The 20,718-nt window shown below is 47.1% G+C and overlaps 1 protein-coding gene across 6 annotated transcripts in view; it reads right to left on the bottom strand.

Annotated features, from left to right (window-relative positions):
• Positions 1-20,718, bottom strand: part of LOC108167368 — a 55,731-nt gene that overhangs the window by 1,840 nt on the left and 33,173 nt on the right. The window contains exons 4-7 of one of the 6 annotated variants that reach the window (XM_017315270.1): positions 7,501-7,725; positions 3,964-4,357; positions 3,776-3,831; positions 2,467-2,635 (exon numbers count right to left, since the gene is read on the bottom strand). In XM_017315270.1, coding sequence (XP_017170759.1) covers positions 4,204-4,357; positions 7,501-7,725 — 379 coding nt within the window. In that variant the 3' untranslated portion in view covers positions 2,467-2,635; positions 3,776-3,831; positions 3,964-4,203. Of the gene's footprint in view, positions 1-2,466; positions 4,358-7,500; positions 7,726-20,718 lie in introns of all 6 variants that reach the window. The other 5 variants (XM_017315269.1, XM_017315268.1, XM_017315267.1 and 2 more) reach the window with 5 other exon arrangements.

The raw sequence follows: 20,718 nt of genomic DNA, 5'->3' as shown, positions 1-20,718 counted from the left end.
GAGTTTGAAGCCAACATGGTCTAAACAACAAGTTCCAGGACAGCCAGGGATACACAGAGAAACCTTGTCTCTAAAAAACAAACCAACAAGCAAAAAAAAAAAAAAAAAGACTCTCCTTTATGGCTGGTGAGATGGCTCAGGAGTTAAAAGCAGTTGCTGCTTTTGCAGAGGGTCCTGGATAAAGTCCCCAGCATCCATAGAGTGGTTCCCAATCATTTGTTACTCCAGTTCCAGGGTGACACAGTGCCCTTTCCTGGCCTCTCACATGACACAAACATACATTCAGCTAAACGCTCATGTAGAAAATAAATACTAAATCTAAAATAATATAAAAATAAGAATTAAAAAAAAAGACTTCTGAGGTGATTCTAAACTGAGTCATGTTGACAGTTAAAACTATCACAGTGCCCCCTAGTGTAGACTCTTGCCAACTTCGGGTGTTGAGAACTATCCACCTTTGCTGTCCTATTCTTGTGGTATTCTGTACCAGTTTCTCTGACAGCCTAGACTTCTCATCTCTTGAGTGCTAGCAAGTGGCCCCTGGCTTACAGGGCAGAGTATGTGCTCAATGGCCTCCATCGTGAGACACAAACAATTGGACAAGTGCACAGTGCGTACGGGGTCTCCACTCTGAAATTGGTAAAGGTCCTGGCTTTGACAATCCGAAACAATGGCCCTCCATGTTAAGTATGCCACCAACATAGTGCTACTTTAGCCTCACAACCACGCCACTGGGCTTATCCCCATTTCACGGAGAAGAAAGCCAAACCTGGGAAGTGGACAAGCCTCAGTATGGTCTGTTGGAACACAAGCCTCCGTGTCAGAGTACACAAAAGAGTAAAGAACACTTTAGAAAATGGCTGAAAGGCAGTACCAGGCAAGAGGCTGCATTGGTTTGTGTGCATTGAAAAGCATTTCCTTGATGTCTGGAAAGCTTTTGCTGTCTACAGTTCCATGGGAGCCTTGAGTCCCATTGAGCCCGGTCCTCAGTTCATCTGCACAGAGCACTGGAGGCTGTTCAATGCTCTTTCCTGTGCATTAGCTTACATTCAATCTAAGTGCGATCTGGGGAGCCTTTCATGCCTTAATGCTGCATTTCCTGTTCCCAACCAGTCTTGGCTCTACAAAGCCACAGACTGGCAGAATTAACTCACCACGCAGCTACCTCACCCTTGCTGAGGTCCTGTGAGAAACTCAGCCAAGGCACAGCAGGACCTCTCACCACATCACCTCCTCCTGAGACCTGCCTTTTTGATCTGTGGTAGAACCTCAGAGTCCTAGGTACAACGAGGCTCAGTGGCTTCTATGTTTGATGAGCCCCATGAGTATCTGGGGAGCCTCACATCCCAGGATGATGGCCTTGCAGGCATTCAGAATCTCAAGACTCAAAGCCCCTTGATTCAGTGTCTCGTCCTTCAGCCACTAGTATGACCTTGCTCCCCTCCGAATATATACTTGTGGAAATAGTAAGACCACTGTTTCTGTCAACATGTGTGCTAGCTAATTTTATGTCAGTTTGGTACAAGTTATAGTTATCAGGAAAGAGGGAGCCCCAGTTTCGAAAATGTCTGTATAAAATGTTTGCAGGAAAACCTGTAGGGCGTTCTCTCTCTCTCTATCTCTCTCTCTCTCTCTCTCTCTGTGTGTGTGTGTGTGTGTGTGTGTGTGTACCTCCCTCCCTCCCTCCTCTACCCTGTTTTGATTATTGAAACAAATAACAGCCCTGGCTGTCCTAGAACTCACCTTTTAGACCACGTTAGCCTTGAACTCACAGAGAGCCTCCTGTCTCCTATGAGCTCTCATTAAAGACATGTGCTACCATGCCTGACCAGGGGGTATTTTCTTAACTAGTGATTGATGGAGCAGAGTCCAGCCCATTGTAGGTGGTACAACCCTGGGCTAGTGATCCTGATTTCTATAAGAAAGCAGGCTGAGCAAGCCATGGGGAGCAAGCCAGTAAGTAGCAACCCTTTCATGGTCTCTGTATCAGCTCTTGCCTTCAGGTTGCTGCCCTGTTTGAGTCCTGCCCTCACTGCTTTTGATGATGAACTGTTATATGGAAACTGTGAGTGAATAAACCGTTTCCTCCCCAAGTTGCTTGTGGCCATGGTGTGTCATCAGAGCAATGGAAACCCTAACTCAGACAACGCAGATGAAGCCTACAGCTCAGAGGGTCTACTGACAATGCCCATGGTTATAGAGCCCTAGGAAGGGTGCAGGATGCAGGCTAGGTGTACCTGACCCTGAATTCTAGTCTCCCTCCCTCAATCAGAGCTGAATCAATTGGGCTGGAAAAGGGCAGTCCTGCATAGGGAAGAGAGTGTATCCCAAACAGCTCTGTGCCATCAACAGTTTCACAGGCTCACCTACTCCCCTCTCCCAACCCTCAACCTCTCTCCCCACCCCCACCCCCTCTCCCAATCCCCTCTTCCCATCCCACCTGCTCACTCCTGCCATGTTTCCTACCTTCATTGTTTGTGTCCATCTGCCTGAATATCTTGTCTATTTGCTTCTCAGGCATGGACTTGTCCTCGGGCATCTTCATCACAGAGGACACCATCTTGTAGATGGCCTGCAAAGGAGCATCTGTGAGTGTGCTCTGGAAGACGGAGGGTGGGTATTGGTCCTCACTCAGCTAACCAAGAAGCATGGACAGGGCAGAGTCAGGACCCTTCTCTCATCAGAACAAGACTCACAGACAAGGTGCTGGGCAAAGGGATCCAGGAAAGTTTAAGTGACGTTCAAGAGCACAGGATACAGCTGGGGCATGGAAGAATGGAGGGCTCCTTGGTTCAGAGTAGAGGGGAGGTTGTGGGGGAAAGCGTCTGTTTAAAAGGAGGTTCTTTGGTGGGGATCTGGGAAATCCTGGAGGGAAGGTCAAAGGGGAAATATATTGATCCCTGCCCACCCATGGGTCCTGAATCTGCAGATTCAACAAACTACAGGTGGGAAATAGTCTAGAAAATGAAACTGGAGGTACACAGTTTCTTGTTATTTCCCAAATAATACAAATTATTATTAACATCTATAGCCATTGTATTAGGAACTGTATATAACTACTTTACTTATTTTATGGATGTATGTAATTATTTATTTGGGGGAGATGATTTAACGTGGAATTCAGTGGGCAACTTGTGGAAGCTGGTTCTCTTTTCCTACCATGTGGGTCTTAGGGATAGAACCCAGGCTGCCAGGCTTGGTAGCAAGCACCTTTACCCACAGAGTCAGCCCACTGGACCAAATACAGAGATGGTTTAGAGGATGGAGCAGGAAGGATGCAGGGTACACATAAGCAACGCTCCTGTGAAGAACTGACTGCTGACTCATCCTTTACTGTGTCATTTTATTTCTATAGGAAGCCCTATAGACAGCTAATGTGTGTGTATGTTATACATGTGTGTGCAGATGAACACCCACCCATGCAAAGGCCAAACAGGAATACCGGTGTTCAAAATATTCCCTTTTCTCTCTCAGTGAATCTGGCCAGGGCCTACCATATTAGCTAGGCTGCCTGCTCAGCAAGCTTTTGGGACTCACTTGTCCCCTAGTTCTAGGGTATCAGGTATGCTCAGCCACTACTGGCTTTTCCATAGGTGCTGGGATCAGAACTCAGGTCCTCATGTTGGGTATCAAGTGTTCTTCCTCACTGAGCCATTTTCCCAGTTCTTGCTTTGACAATTCTTAATCACCTATCTGAGCCTCAGATCTCATTAAATGTTAAAAAAAAAGACCCATTTGATAGAATTGTGTGAATAAACCTGATAGATGAGCTCACCTGGGGCCTGATGTCCAGCAAGCAATCGATAGATGCTTGGCTTTTATCGTTACTTTCTGCAAAGACATACAGTCCTTTAGTACAACAGGTAGCAAGTGGGCAGATGAATGACCTGGTGTATGGGGCCAGGGATGGGGGTTCTGGATCACTGCACTCCCCATGTGCCAGGCTCTGTCAAGTGCAGCTACCTGCAGTATCTCCAGAATTTCACTGCAGATGACGTAGACATTGCTGTCTAGGTCGGACATGCTGAAGGCCCACTTGAGCTTCTGTTCCAGCTTGCCCAGGGAGGTTACACTCAGAGCAATGATGAACACTCCCAAGTCGATGGTGCTGTCACTGTTGGTGTCAAACATGTGGAAGACATATTCAGCGAACTTGGAGGTGTCTCTGTAGGGGAAGAAGTTGGCCTAGATCTTGAAATTTTTTCAAGTGGCCATTGGGACACTCATTGAGGGAGCCCTTCTACCATTCCTGAAACTCATGGTCAGCGAACTCCCTGTGTTTCTGCAAGTCCTGCAGCACCTCAGGATCCAGCTTGCTGTTCTGCTTGCCCATGGCAGCTGGCAGTGGAGACTAAACCTGCAAGGCCAAGACACAAGGTGAGCTGTGGATACCTGAAACCCCAAGTGTGGCTTCCAATCACACCCTACCACCATGCTGGCTAAGCAATATTCTCTGTATGTCCAGTGCCATCCATTACAACAGTGGTTCTCAGCCTTCCTAAAGCTGCAATCCCTTAATACAGTTCCTCATGTTGTTTTGAACCCCCAGGTATAAAGTCATTTTGTTGCTACTTCATAATTGTAAATTTTTATGGTCATGTAACATAATGTAAATATCTGATATGCAGGAGTGTCTTGGGTGACTCCCTGTGAAAGGGTCATTCCATCGTCAAATGGGTTATGATAACACAGGTTGAGATCTTCTGGGCCAGAAGAACTCAAGACCATGATAGTGCAAGCTCTGACTTTTAGCATTTCCAGGATGGCTCGCCTCAGGAGGTACAAAATGGTTCTATATGACATGGCAAAACCCAGAACACTCTAGGAAAGACAGAAAGAATATCTTTTTATGGCTAAATACAGTCTCCTTGGAGCATGCATGCAGAATCGTGGTATAAGGGGACAGGGAGAGGCAACCTAAAATCAGTGGAATGAAGCTTTGTCAAATGTCCTGTAAGGGTTACACAAGAGTCAGGATTGAGACAAACCCCTCAGCTCATCAGCTTGGTTCAAAGAGGTCTCATGGACCCAATCCTGACTCTTCGCTTTGAACAGCTAGTTCTTTTTCTTGTGGGGGACCCAGTGTGTTTGTTTCTTTCCTTGTCACAGATACATTTGCTGATGCTGCATAGTAAATAAATCACGCCTGCATAGGCAGATGTTAGTGGTTCACATTCTTAGCTAACACAGCTAGGGTAAATTTTGAACTAGGTTGACACCCATCCTGAGTGGACTCAGGGATGATACCAGAGAATAGTAACATGGCTTTGGCCCTTCAAAGTTCAACTTCATTCATCAGCAACCCTAATTTTAAAAATGACATTTAAAAACCCCATTCCTACCCAGATTTCTGGGTTGATCTGAGTAAGTATGGTTTCATGTGGACCCAGGTATTAAAGCTTTGAAGCATGTTGACAGAGTGCTTCTAGACCCTCCAAGACCTCCCTGTCCCCCTCCATATAATACTGGGAGAAGTTACCAGCACATGCCATGCTGTTTTTAACGCTAGAAGAGACACCTGGGAACCTTATGGGAGTCCCCACTCTTTATTATGCCTATGAGATATTGTTCTGCCAGGGAGATCTAGAATTGGCATCAATCGGTTGGTGAATGTCGATATGAATGTTAACAGCTGAAACAGCCCCCATGGCAATTCAGGACTGTGCTTCATTGGCCAGCACACCCCACTGCAGTCTCCTACAAGGCCCAAGTGTGAGATCCTGCAGTGATTGGCCATTGGCCATTAATATTTGTTCACTTCCCTACCTCAATTTTGATTTCTTTCTTTCACAGTAACACATCTGCATAGCTCAGTTATTTTTGAAATGTGTAGAAGAACTAGTGTGGGTGAGTCTCCTCTACCCAAGTCCCAAAGGAAACCACTCTGAACTGCTCAGAGGCTTATGAATTCTAAGCACTAGGTGCTAGGTCCTGTTAAGGAAGATGAGACATGCACTCAGTATTACCTGCTACCGCCCATCTTCTTCACCTCTTTCCCAGGCTGTTAGCGTTCTATGTACATTTTTTTTTTTTTTTGGTTTTTTGAAACAGGGTTTCTCTGTGTAGCCCTGGCTGTCCTGGAACTCACTTTGTAGACCAGGCTGGCCTCGAACTCAGAAATCCGCCTGCCTCTGCCTCCCGCGTGCTGGGATTAAAGGCGTGTGCCACCACGCCCGGCTTATGTACATATTTTATTTACTTATCTACATGACTAGGAGATATTTAAAGTTCCTTGTCCAACAGAGACATATGGCAGCTTGATATTGCCTTTCAAAGCACACATTTACTTATCTAAACATGTCTTCCCCTGTACAAACAACCAACTCAAATGTCCACAGTATCTTGATCAGAAATAATCATCAACTCAGGTAGCCAGGTGCTACACATCTGTAATTCTAGAACCGGACGGTAGAGGCAGGATTATCAGGAGTTCAAGGTCATCTATGACTATACAGTAACTTCATGGCCAGCCTGAGCTACATGAGACCCTGTCTAACACAGTTATTTTAAAAGAGAGAGAACAGGAAATCCAGTTGTGGTGCATGCCTTTAACCCCAGCACTCAGTGACAGTACAGACAGATAGGAGTTCAAGGAAGGCTACCCTGGGCTACAGAGCAAGTTCTAGGATAGCCAGGACTACACAGAGAAACCCTGTCTCTCTCTCATACAGACACACAGACACACACACACACACACACAGACATAAACAAAGAAACACACACACATTGGGGGAAGAGAGAGAGACAGACAGACAGAGAGAGAGAGAGAGATCTACAAATGGAAGAAGATTATGTACAAGGACATGTGGTGATTGATGCCATCCGTGAGAATAAGGTCAATGGGTTTGTGAGTGGAGGCCTCCTGTGGAAGAACTTACTGGAAAGGTAAAGTTGACTGACATGGGGAATTGGCTGAATGGACAGGTACCTTGTAGGACCTTTTGTCATGTTTCCTTTGTAATTTTATTTGTTTATTTGTTTTCTGAGATAGGGTCTCATGTAGCTAGAAAGGAACGAAGATACTACGTTCTTCTCAAAGCAGTTTATTCAGGAACCTTTCAACATGCATGCATGAATCTCTCTCCAGGAATAGTCTCTTGTGTATCTCCTTGCCCCCTATCGCAATCCCTTATATAACCTCTCAACCATGCCGCATCAGCCCAGTCCATGTAACAGCAGTCCATTGGCCAGAATCATCACTCATCATATGGTCCGATCTTGCATCATTGTGCACCTGCGCAGTTCTCACGATGGTTGTGGCTTATTTTCAGGTGTATGAGGAAGTGAGGTGCAAGTCATAAGACTTGGCTGTAGTCTGGGGCGCCATCTTGGGACTGCTGCCACACCCACTCCCCACATCTCCCCCTTCTTTACTTATTTGCAGAGAGCATGTCTGTCTTAGGTTGCCCCCTGCAGCAATGCCCCTTACCCATCATGGGGAGACAAACAGCATTGGTTTGATCCCTGTCTTAGGTTGGTGACACGCCCAGGGAGTCTTACCTGTCATTGACTATTTCTCTAGCATGCCAAGCCACATGAGGAGATTGTCCTGTTTTTGCTGCCCCAAAAGCCTGTATCATCAAGGTTTGGGCTCTGCACTGATGACTCTGTATGCAGCAGGTGCACCAGAAAGCCAGGATGCTGATTAATATCAGACACAGGGCAAGTCCATCAATTCCGGTGCACTCTTTCAAGCAGGAGACAGCTGTCAGCAATCCAAAGCTCCTGCAACACCCATGGATAAATTATTCACAGCCGCGGCAGTTTGTAAGGGATATGGCCACACCTGTGGCTGCGGTGGCAGAGATTGCTACAGCAGTGACAATGGCTGCAGCAATGCCAAAAATCCCTCTTAGGTCCAAACAAAGTCATAGGAGAAGGAGCCTGAACAGGACAAGGTACAAAGCGAGGCATCCTAGTCACAACAGCTAAATGATATTCAGATGCATTCCAGCACATACTATCATAACAAATATCACTACTACAATTAACAACATTATTCTCATAACTACCATTATAAACAATAAACACAAAAGGAAGCCACATACAAACAGGCCTAGCCTGAAAAGAAACATTCCTCCCTCCAGCAAATTGGAATACAGAAGTTTTAAACATATTAGAACCATTCCAATAAAAATTTGCATTGTCCCAGGCCCCTCCCACCACCATGATTAAGGGGGGAAGATCAGTGCAACTACCATTCACCCCACCTAACAACCATACATTAAAAGGATTGCTAGCTCCTACTTGAGCTAGATTTTGAAATGTCCAATTATACCCTGAAAAGGAACTATTATGGACTGTACCTATATAAGGGGAAAATGAAAAATAATTCTTCACTGCCCAAGGTAATTTTCTAGATTGACAGCCGGTCCAAGGTGGAAGGGAATCACAAACACTCCTACAAAAAAGGGTCCATCTAGGTTAGTAGGTTATAGTGCTATTGCCCTTGGATATACTAGCAGGACACACCCCTCGAATACAGGTAGCATTAGCTTTAGTAGATACAGCTGAACACAATCACTCATCTGTGAAATATTTTGAATCATCTGAAAACACAACAATCCCCTTAGCTCAAGCAGCATAGATTCCTGCACTGGAGCTACCTCTCCATCTCATGATAAAAAAGGCAATTGTAGTGAAGCATTAGATGTAAAGAATCTAGGAAACACTTGTGCCGAATGCGTCAACGCCATGGTTTTCGGGAACACAGACTTAATTCCCCAATGTAGCTCTTCAGTTCTCACTAGCGGGAGCATTCCCAGCCACAGGAATATCCACGTCCTCATCGCTCTGCTTGCCCTGAATTGCTCTTGTCAGCAGCTCTGGGACCCACAGCAGTTGTCAGTGATCCTGGGGAAACACACAAACAGACCCTCTCTCCCAAACCTACACTGGGTCAGTGCCCTTCCAACAACCAGTCAAGACGTACACTTGGATGGGATAATGAGTTTGAGCTGCTACAAATCTCCCTTGTCCCAGCAGCATGTCTTGATCCCAGGCTGGCTGGCCGTTGCCAGCATTTATTGCTGCTTGCTCGGCAGCAAACTCAATGAAAAATGCCTTCCAGTCTAGATATTGGCCTGGTGACAATCAGGCATGAGCCAGATTCTGCCAATTGCTTGGAGTCATGTAGTAGAGGTTCAGGTTCTCTAATTGCACTCTTACAAAAGCTGCGCTGACACCTTAAGTAAAAAACCCCTTCCGCTAATCTTTGAACAATCTTCCAATCAAGCAGCTCATGATAATGACCTCCCTGTACATCCTGAAATACAGGAAAGCACTTGGCTCCCAGTTCCCTCCAGGTTTCTGAATGCAGACTACGCCCCAATGCTCTGTCAGGGACTTACGAAGGCGGCCATGGTGGCCCTAGCCCTGAAGGTTCTACCTTCATTTTTACTTTCTCTAGACTGTCGGCTATGCTATCCAGATTGTCCTCAGACATATCCCCATCACTAGAACTTCCTTCTGCCTCTGACTTTTGGGATCGCTCCTCTCTCACCCGATTCAGTGCCTCATTGCCCTTTTGGAGTTCTGCTCCACATCTTTCCTTATCCTCGATATAATCCCGTATTAGCTTCCACACTGGCAGCACCCCTTTTTAGCAAGAACTCCCTGTTCTTCTGCAAACTTCAAGTCCTTCCCTAACTTCTCCCACCTGAGCCCTGTAAGAAGTCCTGATACGGAGAACCAAGGAGTGACCTGATTCACTACTTTTAAAAAGTTCTCCAGGGTCTCCTTTTTCAGCCTGATTCCTTTCACTTTCAGCAAGTCCTTAAGGGCTTGGCTAACTGTTTGACCTGAGGTTGAATTCCCCATGGTGCTTGGGGCAACTTGTCCCAAAACCGGGAACCTTTACTTGTCCCAAAACCGGGAACCTTATAGTCTCAATCCAAGAACTTAAATTGTCCAACTTACCCGAGAACCTTGCCAGCTAGCTGCCCTGACTGATGAGTTCTGAACATCCCCGTACAGGCCACCATTTGTCGCCTCCAATTCCAACCAGCAGAAAGGAGCAATGACACTACGTTCTTCTCAAAGCAGTTTATTCAGGAACCTTTCAACATACATGCATGAATCTCTCTCCAGGAATAGTCTCTTGTGTATCTCTCCACCCCCAATCGCAATCCCTTATATAACCCCTCAACCACGCCCCATCAGCCCAGTCCACATAACAGTAGTCCATTGGCCAGAATCATCACTCTACATATGGTCTGATCTTGCATCATGGTGTACCTGTGCAGTTCTCACAATGTTCGTGGCTTATTTTCAGGTGTATGAGGAAGTCAGGTGCAAGTCATAAGACTTGGTTGCAGTTCTGGGCGCCATCTTGGGACTGCTGCCACACACGCTCCCCACAGTACCTCAGCCTGTCTTCAAACTTACTATGTAGCTGAGGACAACCTGCACCCTTACCTTCCTGCCTCCCCTGTCTAGCAGTCACAGTGTGAGCCACAAAGCCTGGCTCTTTTGCAGGTTTCTTTTTTTTTTTTTCTTAGACAGGGGTTCTCTGTATATCCCTGGCTGTCCTGAAACTCACTTAGTAGACCAGGCTGGTCTCAAACTCAGAAATCCCCCTGACTCTGCCTCCCTAGTGCTGTGATTAAATGTCATTTGCAGTTTTAAGATGTTGAAATGTGTCCATGTGTTCTTTTCCTTTTTTCTCTTTCAAAGCTTTAAGAATATTTATTTATATAGTATGTTACAAATGTTTTTCTTGTTATATAATACTTTCTGAGGTTGCCTGGTACCTGCAGAGGCCTGAGTATTATGTCGGATCTCTGGAACTGGAGTTACAGAAGTTGTGAGCCAACATGTGGGTATAGGGAACAGGACTGAACTGAGGTTCTCTGCAAGAACAACAAGAGCCCTCTCTCCAGGATCCCAGTCCCCTTAGCTTTTATTTTCTACTCAAAGAAGAAGCATCCCCAAATCATAGTTGCCCAGCCTCTATCTCTTGACTGGTGGCATGTCTAAGAACCTCCGAGTTGATAGAACACTATAAGCTAAGCCCTGTCTGGGAGGGGCTTCAGGAACAAGAAATAGAGACAGAGCCTTGGTGCTGGCACACAGCTCTAATCCCAGCAGTCAGAAAGCAGAGACAGCCAGATGACTTTGAGCTCCAGGCCAGCCTGGTTTACAGAGAGAGGACCCTGTCTCGAAATCAAAATACAACTGAAACACAGAACTAAGGTCTTGGAGGACCTGCATAGAGGGGTGCAGGCTCTCTTGAGTCCCCTGGTGATGGCTGACTGCCAGATCCTCTCTTTTCTTGCTACATGCACTTCCTATCTCACAGCCTTGCTTCTACCATGGTTTAGTGTCCTCTTTCCTTATCACCAACAGCCTGGGCTTCAAACACAAGTTGAGCTTGCCAGGGTGGCCAGTGCTGGCTGGAAGTACCCCCAGAAGCTACCTACATCCAGCTCTGAACAGGAGCACACAATACCAACTTCTCCAGCCACAGAGAGTCTGCCCTAAGAGGACAAATGCGACTGCTGGTGGCTGAGGGGTCAACACAGACCTAGGATAAGCATACAGATGAGCTGCTCTCCATGGAGCCCACTACCCAGGGCTCTAATCCACACCCCAACATAGAGTAAGACCATATCATGACTCTTTGGGAAGGGATAGAAATGCCCTAGTTTTATTGTAGGTAATTCATTTTGGAAACTCAATTAACAAAACACATGTAAAGTTAAAGGAACTCTGGGAACTCGGAAGTGGAGGTAAGAATAGGATAGCCAACAGTGGGAGGGCGGTACACCTGGTGATGTTTGGTCCAAAGAATCCCTTAGTGGAGCAAGACAAGAGGTGCAAAAAGAGATGTCTGGGGATTATCCAGGAATATTGATGGAGAAGGAAGGGGGGAAGGAGGGAAGGAGGAAAGAAGGAAAGAAGGAAGGAAGGAAGGAAGGAAGGAAGGAAGGGAGGGAGGAAGGGAGGAAGAAATGAGGGAGAGGGAAAAAGAGGGCAGGGGAGGGAGAAGGGAACTGGAGTACATAGAGGAAGAGACAATGAGCTGAGCCCAGGAGGTGGCTACTAGGATGTTACTGTCAGAGACAGGCCCTCTGGAGGCCCTCAGGCAGGAGAAAAAACTGTGAAACAAGGTAAGCAGGAGACCCCAGAAAAGAGGGCAGAGTTTGGGGTGGTAGCAGTTAAAAGGTAGAGAAGCCAGGTTGGACCAAGATAGGAGGTGTGGGGTCCCCTGCTCAAATACTAGTATTGGAGAGAAAAGACCTAGAACTGGTGAAGCCATGTAGCTCCAAGGCCCTCACCACTGAACCATTCACACAGGGAAACTTACAATGTGTCTCTGGCCTGGAGTTAACTTAGAAATGTCACCCATCAGTTACATCTTGCTAACCAGAGCACTGACCATCAGAGAGCTTCTGAACCTCTCCTAAGTCAGCCAGGACAGGACTCCAGGATACCCAGCTATGGGATTGTGCCGCAGAGCCTCTGGGTCATTGTGTCTGCGTGGAACGGGTCTCTGGGGCAGGTGGGCGAAGCGTCGGATGAATAGACAGACAGATGCACACAGGAGAGGTTGTGTTGAATCTGAATGTATTGTCAGGTCGAGCATCAGACTTTTTTATAGTACAGAGAATACCAGGGGTTGCAAGTCACATCAGCCAAGGTACATTGAAGTTTACCAGATACAAAGGAATGACTTCGAAAGGAATTGCAGGAACCAAGTAAATGTTCACAATAGAGATTAGCAGTCCTGCCTAGGATCAGCCTAGAGACAGGCAAGAATTTCACTCTTTAGTGTTAATAGCACCAGGGGGTTTTCCTCTTGGCAGGCCTCAAAAATAATGTAATGTCACGGACCCCTAAATTTCTAGGCCTTGCTAATTCGTATCTTATCTGGAGAATCTCCATTTGTCAGGAGAGTATACCGGTTTGCTTTAGGTATGGAACGTAGCCTGTACTAAAGATTTCTATCTCAGTGAAATTCCCAGGCTCTTTCTGCAGACCAGTTGAGCCACTGGCTTCATCCATTGTAATGCTTAATTAGTTACCTAATAGCTTAAACTTCCTTGCTGTTTTCTCACAGGATTTTCTGGGATCTTGGAACACTGGGGAAGGCTTTAGCTATGTCAGAATTCAATCTTAAAAGGCACTTATAATAGGGTAATACTAATAGAGAGCACATGGATCCATACACTAGACTAATGTGGGAATGGAAAATTAATGTATGGGTTAGAGAGAACGCCAGACTCCAGGAGGAGAGCTTCCTTGAAACTCTTTTTTCCTCATGAGCAACTTCCAAGCCTCCGCCTGTCAAGCTGACTCGACTGGAGAGCATGGCAGGATTGGGCTGGTATGAAAGTCCCAGAGAGGGCAATGTGGAAACAGCTGCATTGCCACCATAGCCAGCCCTGTGTGTGGCTCCTCTTCATGATCAACAGCCCTGCACCCCAAAGCCTTGCCACAGACCCTTGGTTTCCAGCTCACGCACGCAGCATCCACTCACCTCATTGAACACACATCATTGCTGTGTCTGTGATTTATCATCTAACAGATGCTACTAGAATGCCAAACTCCTTGTACCCTCTCTGCAAAAACCTGCCGGGAGGAGGCTGCAGTGCAGACAGCCTTGGAGGTGTTGGAGGAGAGGCTTCGTTTCCCTTATTTCCCATTCCCTTCCCAGTGGCTTGAAGATCTGCTCCTTACCAAATATTTCGGAGGTGGGAGCTCCAGAACACAGGGCTGTGCCTCTGCCCAGCCTTTGCCTCCTTCCTGGTATCAGGCTGCTAATTAGAATGCATGCTTTGCATTGGTTTTGGACATTCTTGCTGTTGTAGCTATAGTACACACACACACACACACACACACACACACACACACACACACACACGCGCGCGCGCGCGCGCAGAGGCCCTTGTTCCCAGGATGTACTCATACTGATTTGGAGGCAGGAAGAACTTTGACATAGTTAGCCTCCAAGCAGATCCCAAGTGACCCTCTGTGGATAAAAAGAACAAGGCGTAAGCATCAGGAGGATGGAGACCACCCGGGAGCCTTCAATCCATGTTTCAGGGCTATCCCTGAGGTGTTGAGGGTTCATGGGATGTAGAAAAGGGAAAAGGAAGGGTCTGAGCCTCGGGACCTGGTTCTGAGGAGCAATGGCTTGAAGATCTGCTCCTGCATGCAATGTCATTTAAAGAAAGGGTTGTGACAATAGGAATGTGTCTGGCCATCTTAAGCACCTGGGACCAATGGCACAAGCAGTATGAGATAAGGAGGAAGAGAGGGTAGGATTGACCCTTTTCGGAAACTCCAGTAAAGAAGGGCTCTATGTAAAGAAGCCTTAGTCTTGGAGGGACTCCATGGAGCATAGTCCTCCCGCCCTGCCATGTTCCACTACACCCAGATGGGAAAACACACCTTTACAATGCTAAGTGCTGCTGAGACTCTTGAATATCCAGCAGCTAGCCTTGAGCCATAGGAACTCTCAGCCAGTGCAGTCAGTGACAGTGACCCCCCTTACCCTCCAAAGGGGACAAGGATTCAGGACAGACACTTGGGACAGATGACCAACAGTCATAGAGCAAGCTAGCCAAAGTACCCTCCAAGGAGGACAAGAAAGCAAGCTCCCAGCAGCAGAAAGCCCCCTACCCCCACCTTAGCCTCTTTCTTGACAGATACACTCCGTCACCTGGGAGAGTGGATCACCAGAGAAGCCCATACTTGAGCAGGCAGTCAGGACCTGCTCCAGTGTTTTCCAGTCTCTTGGGTTCTTGAAGTATAGATGCTTGAGTCATGCTGGAGTGTGGTCCCTACTCTCGAGTGCCCTGTACTTCAATGGCATCTTCCTAGGCAGGAGAACTAGGTGCTCTGGCCAAGAAGATGGAATTTAGAGTCAAAACTGAAGGCCCAGAGGGGATGGTAGAAGATGACAGAGCCTCCAGGGAGTGGTAAGCGGTATCTCGTGGCTCAGCTAGGAGTTAGCAGAATGAGTCCCATTGAGAAAGAAAAGACCTAGGTTAGAGCTGGGCTCTGTCCTTTGGGTTTTGATCTATCCTGGGCCCCTTCCCTGCTAACATCCTGAGAGGCAATGAGTTTCCAAGGTGAGTTTAGCTGGTACCCAAAGAAGATCCTGGCCAATAAAGTGGCTGTCAAAGCCATGATATCTTAATGCTCACATTCATGAACCTGCTAAGTGGAACCCAGAAATGCTGGCGGCCTCATAGATGCTTCCTGGGAGTCGCCCGTAGATGCCTAACAAAGACCTGGATAAAATATTTAATATGAGAGAACTCATTTTACCTCTCCTGGAGGCACTGAGACAGCAGCAAAGATGTGTTACAGGTTCAGTAGTACACACCCCTTTAATCCTCTGTCATTCATTAAGCAACCGAGCCAGCCTTAGTGATGTTTAGCTGTCTGGGAAAACGCTTGACAAAAAAAAGAACGCTTTTATGCAGGGACTGAAAAATCACTGTGCCTGCTCCCCAGAAGAAAAATACCTACCTAGCTCCGGCCATCAGACTAACCCAGGCTTCACTGATCATAGAACCCTACTTTCATCTTTTTAGGGGGAAGGAATGAGGATCTCTTGGTTTCAGATGGCCACCTCTCACTTCATATTCTAGCAGGGCTTAGATCTGACAGACAACAGCCTTGGAGCATCAAGGACATGTGACTTCACAGTAATAGGAATTGGGGGAGGGAGCTAACAGCCCCTACCCCTTCTCCCAGGGTCTGTTATGCTCTTATTGTCCTTAACACACTGAATTTTAAATTAAGTAGCTGGGAAGCTCTGTGAAAATATTTAACCCGAGCTTTGTACTGCGAGTAAAAAGCTTTGCTAACAGCACAGATGTGCTGTCTCTGGGAAAGGCCCTTGGGAGCTCCAATGTCCCATTAACCAAAGCTCAGTGCTGGCTAGGAACACGCATGGTACAGTTCATCCCACCACGCAGCAATCTCATCAGTCAGACTGCCAAACTTCAAGGACTGCTAGACATAGACCCTGGAGGGAAGGTGGTGGGAGACGTGGTTACCAAATCCCTAGGAAGTCCTGGACTCAGGAGAGACTGGGTGCATCCTCTGTGAAGTTGAACTTCAACAGACCATCTGGGCTTGGCTGATGGAGAGCCTGTTCCATGTCAGGTGGAACAGAAGGTGGCAGGCAGGAATCAGCCTCAACTATGCTCTTCCTTACGGTGACCGGCAGAATATTGTTCCTCTTCCTCCTCATCCTCATCCTCGTCTTCCTTGTCCTCCTCCTAGTCCTCCCCCTCGTCCTCCTCTACCCGCTGTAGGTGAAACGCAAACAGCCTTAGCCTCCACTTCAGGCAGCCCTCTGCAGAATGGCCATCAGCTACAGGAGATGCACCTGGAGCCACACAAGCTACAATGAGGCTGCCCGGACACTAGAGGGCGAAGGATGGCGGATTCCCTTGCCCTCTGCACACACCCCTTTCAATTTCTAAACTAGGCAAGAAAGCACAGTAGGTCTAAACCAGAGCTTCTCAATGGGTGGGTCCCAACTCCTTGGGGATTGCAGGACTCTTCATAGGGGTTGCCTAAAACTATCAGAAAGCACATATCTATATTATGATTTGTAACGATAACAAAATTTATAGTTATGAAGTAGCAATAAAAATAATTTTTTGGTTGGGGTGACCATGACATGAGGAACTGTATTAAAGGGTCACAGCATTAGAAGTTTGAGAACCACTAGTCCAAACTAAGTAAGTCCTCAGGGTAAAATACACAGTTGTTGTTTCCTGCTTGGTATACAAAGCGTTAAATCCAACAGGCTGTGGATACTGTTCACCCCGTTCTTCTTTCCTCTTTCCATGTGGTTGTAGGAAAATCTCATATTATATATGAATGTTATCCTATTTCTTGGACAGTGCTGGGCAGTACCAAGGACTCTGGAGCTGATGCCACCACACAGGGATCCTATTCACAGCAGTTAGCATCCTATGGCATCCGGTGATCACTTTACTCACTGATACCATGAGTGAGAGATAATGAGTTCCCATCCCACAGTCCTCCTCAGGTCCACAGACATAAGCTGCAGGGCTACCTTGGACCTCTCTGGAGAAGATATTCTGACCCAAGCCAGGGAGGGCGAAGGCTACAGTGAGGGAGTTCCCTCCTCTTCTGAGTGGGACAACACACAGCCACCCAGTGAGATCTATGGGAGGGAGGATAGGGTATTACTGGGTACCAGCATGCAACCTCAGCCTGCCATCTGAGCCACAGTCCCATGTCAAGGCACTGTCACTGCAAAACCTTCCTGACTCCCAAGCCATACGCCAAGAGCTCAAACTCCCAAATCCCCAGAGCATCAACGACTGTTTTTTTTTTTTTGTTTTTTGGTTTTTTTCAGTTTTTTTTTTAAATAAAAAAAGGCATCAGAGCCATTGAAATGACTCCCTGGGAAAAGGCACCAGGCACCAAGCCTGATGACTGGAGTTTAAGCCTGAGAACTCACATGGTAGGAGGAGAGAACTGAATCCCAGAGGTTGTGTCCTCTGACCTACATTCACTGGATCACATGCCCATCACACACAAACTAATCCATATGCATAAAACTTAAGCAACAAGGTAAAAGTGCAATGTAAAAGGAGAAAGAGGGGCAGCTGGCAAGGCTGCATGGAAAGCCCCACCCTGCACTGACAGACCTCTCTCCCTCTGCTCTTTCCCAAGCCTGAGAGGCCCCACAGGAATTACAGAACCAGAGAAGGTGGAGAAAAGAACAGGAAATCCCCAAGAACTTTTTCTAAATAAAAACTGCTACTATAACAGGATGGGAGACGAGTGGGTGACTCTCCTCACTAAGCTAGGCTCATCTGGGTCACACCCACTCCAGTCACTGAGGAAGCTCCTACTCACACCCTGCAGCCTGTTCAGACACAAACATCCCACCACTCCTTGGGGCAGATTTCTCAGACTCCATGGTCACTCTCCCCAACATCCTGAATGGCATTTCTGACCTTCTGTTAAGACTTACACTTGTGGACATCACTACTGTGTTTTTCCCCTCTTTGGACCCTGATAAGTCTGTTTCAGCCCCAGGGTCTCTGCACCTGCAGATCCTCCACCTCTCTGCCCTTCTTGCTGTCTGTTTAAGAGAGGGTCAGTCCTTGGGTGTATGTGCTTTCTCTTGGAAGAGGCCTCTAGGATTAGCATCAATTCTCATCTACCTTCAGACTCTGGTCCTGCTTTGTTCAGAGCACTTCCTCAGATCAGACACTGAACTCCCTTGTGTGTGTGTGAGTGTGTGCATGTGTGTGTGTGAGTGTGTGCGTGTGCGCGCAAGCGCTCATGTGTGTGTGTTACATACTCTATTAATTAGAGTTTTACTGCTGTGAAAAGATACCATGACCAACCATGGCTACTCTTACAAAGGACAGCATTTCATTGGGGCTGGCTTACAGGTTCAGAGGTTCAGTCCATTATCATCAAGGAGGGAACAAGGCATCATCCAGGCAGGCATGCCACAGGAGGAACTGAGGGTTCTACGTCTTCATCTGAAAGCTGCTAGCAGAATACTGACTTCCAGGCAGCTAGGATGAGGGTTTCAAAGCCCACACCCACAGTGACATGCCTACTCCTACAAGGCCACACTTACTCCAAAAGTGCCACATATTTTAATATTGCCAATCCCTTGGCCGAGCATATACAAACCACCACACACACCCTCATGCACACACAATGCACCCTCATGCACACACACATGCACCCTTATATACATATACACAGGCATGCTTTCCCATGCAGGATATAGAGGTCGACATGAGAATGTTTTTTCCTTCTTTTTGCTTTTCTTTATTCTGCACTTCTCCCAAGACAGGGTCTCTCTGTGTAGCCCTGGCTATCCTGGAACTCACTCTGTAGACCAGGCTGGCCTCAAACTCACAGAGACCCACCTGCCTCTGCTTCACGAATGCTGTGATTGAAGTTTTGTGCTGTCACTGCCCAGCTAGCTTTTTCGTTTTAAAAAAGGTTTTTAAATTTCTATTCACATGTATGTCTGTCTGTATGTATGTATGTATGTATGAGACATGCTTAGAGAAGCGGGAAGAAGCCAGGGCTCTGGAACTGAAGTTACTGATGGCTCACAGAGCCAGATGTGTGTGCTGTGAACTGAATTCAGGTCCTCTGAAACAGTAGTAGTTGTTTGTAAGAACAGAGCCAGGTCTACAGGCCTCAGAGTCCTGCCCCTGTTTTTGAGTCAGGGCTTCTCTCTGAACCCAGAGAGTACTATTCATCATTTTGTCTAGACTAGCCGGCCAGAAATACCCTAGAATTGGTTCCTGTTGTTTCTATCCCACACTGCCAGGATCACAGCAAACAAGGACATATGTGGCACTTTACACAGGTGCTGGGGATCTGAACCCAGGTCCATATGCTTACACAAAGGGAGCACTCCACCTCTCAGACTGCGGGGTCCTGCATTTCTGTATTTAATACTTTGCCACTGTGAACCCCCACAGTGTCCCAAAAAAGGGCAGGGTACACACACTGTTTATAACTGTGAATCAGGCTGTATGACATTTCAAAGGCTCAGCATGAGGCCCAAGAGCCTCTTCCTATCCTGAAGGCTCAAACACTTTGTGACCTCCAGGGTTAGGGACTCAGGAAGGAATGTGAGGGATGTGGGTGAATTAGTCTTCTAGAAAGCTCCATTCTGGCACAATAGTGACAGTAGAATAGGCACTCAGGAATGTGTCACACTAGGGGCTGTTCACTTGCCAGATGCTGATGTCCCTCCTTTTGGACAGCAATCCAGCTATGGGGTCCCAAGTAAGGCTTCTTGTTCCTTCCCAAGAGGTCATTATCATCAAAGATGCTCATCACCAGACCAGACCTTTTACAGGCCTCTGCTTCTGTATGGGATCAGCAGGACATCTGGGCAGCTAGTTCCCTGCGGTGAAGGGGAAAGCAAAAAGCAATGTGTGGGTGTGTGCCAGGGCCAGAGCTAAGGAGAACTCACTGCCCTGCAGCACACAACAGCTGCCCAATGAGGAAGTGATAGTATCCCCACAGGGACAGAGGTCGGCCAGCTAACATGGAGCACAATCAAGAGGACCAACCCAAGCAGACTAGGAACTGGCAATGGGGATAGCTGGAAAGACATGAAAGGCAGGGCAGATCCAGGCCCTCACGTTCCTCACCTAATGTCCAGCTTTACGGAAACCTTTGGGAATTAGCAAGTCAAAAATCTCAGGACACAATCAATGCTCAACTGCACAGTAGACGCTCAAGGCTGAGCCAGAGGGACAGACACCTGTGTTATATAGTCTTCTTCCTGTGGGCTGAGTCCACACCCGGTGGTTTTGAGACAGGGTCTCATGTATCCCAGGCTGGACACTGAACTCATTATGTAAAGGATGATGACCTTGAACTCCTGATCCTCCTGCCTCAATTTCCCAAGGGCTGGGGTTAGAGCCATGCACCACCGCATGCATTTTGTGGTGCACTTAGGGACAGACTTTAGACTTCAGTGAATCTTGGCAAGCATTCTACCAACAGTCGTAGCCAACTCCAGCCTATTCTCCCCCTCCCATTTTCATGTGACAGAGTCTTTTTTTTTTTTTAAACAAGGTTTCTCTGTGTAGCACTGGCTGTCCTGAAACTTGCTCTGTAGATCAGGCTAGCTTGGAATTCACACAGATCCATCTACCTCTGCCTCATGAGTAGTGGGATTAAAGGAGAACCTCACCACCATCTGTCTATGATAGAGTCATT

The sequence above is a fragment of the Mus musculus genome, chromosome 12, assembly GCF_000001635.26.
Source record: "Mus musculus strain C57BL/6J chromosome 12, GRCm38.p6 C57BL/6J".
Taxonomy (NCBI): Eukaryota; Metazoa; Chordata; class Mammalia; order Rodentia; family Muridae; genus Mus; species Mus musculus.
This window is presented reverse-complemented; position numbering and strand designations above follow the sequence as displayed.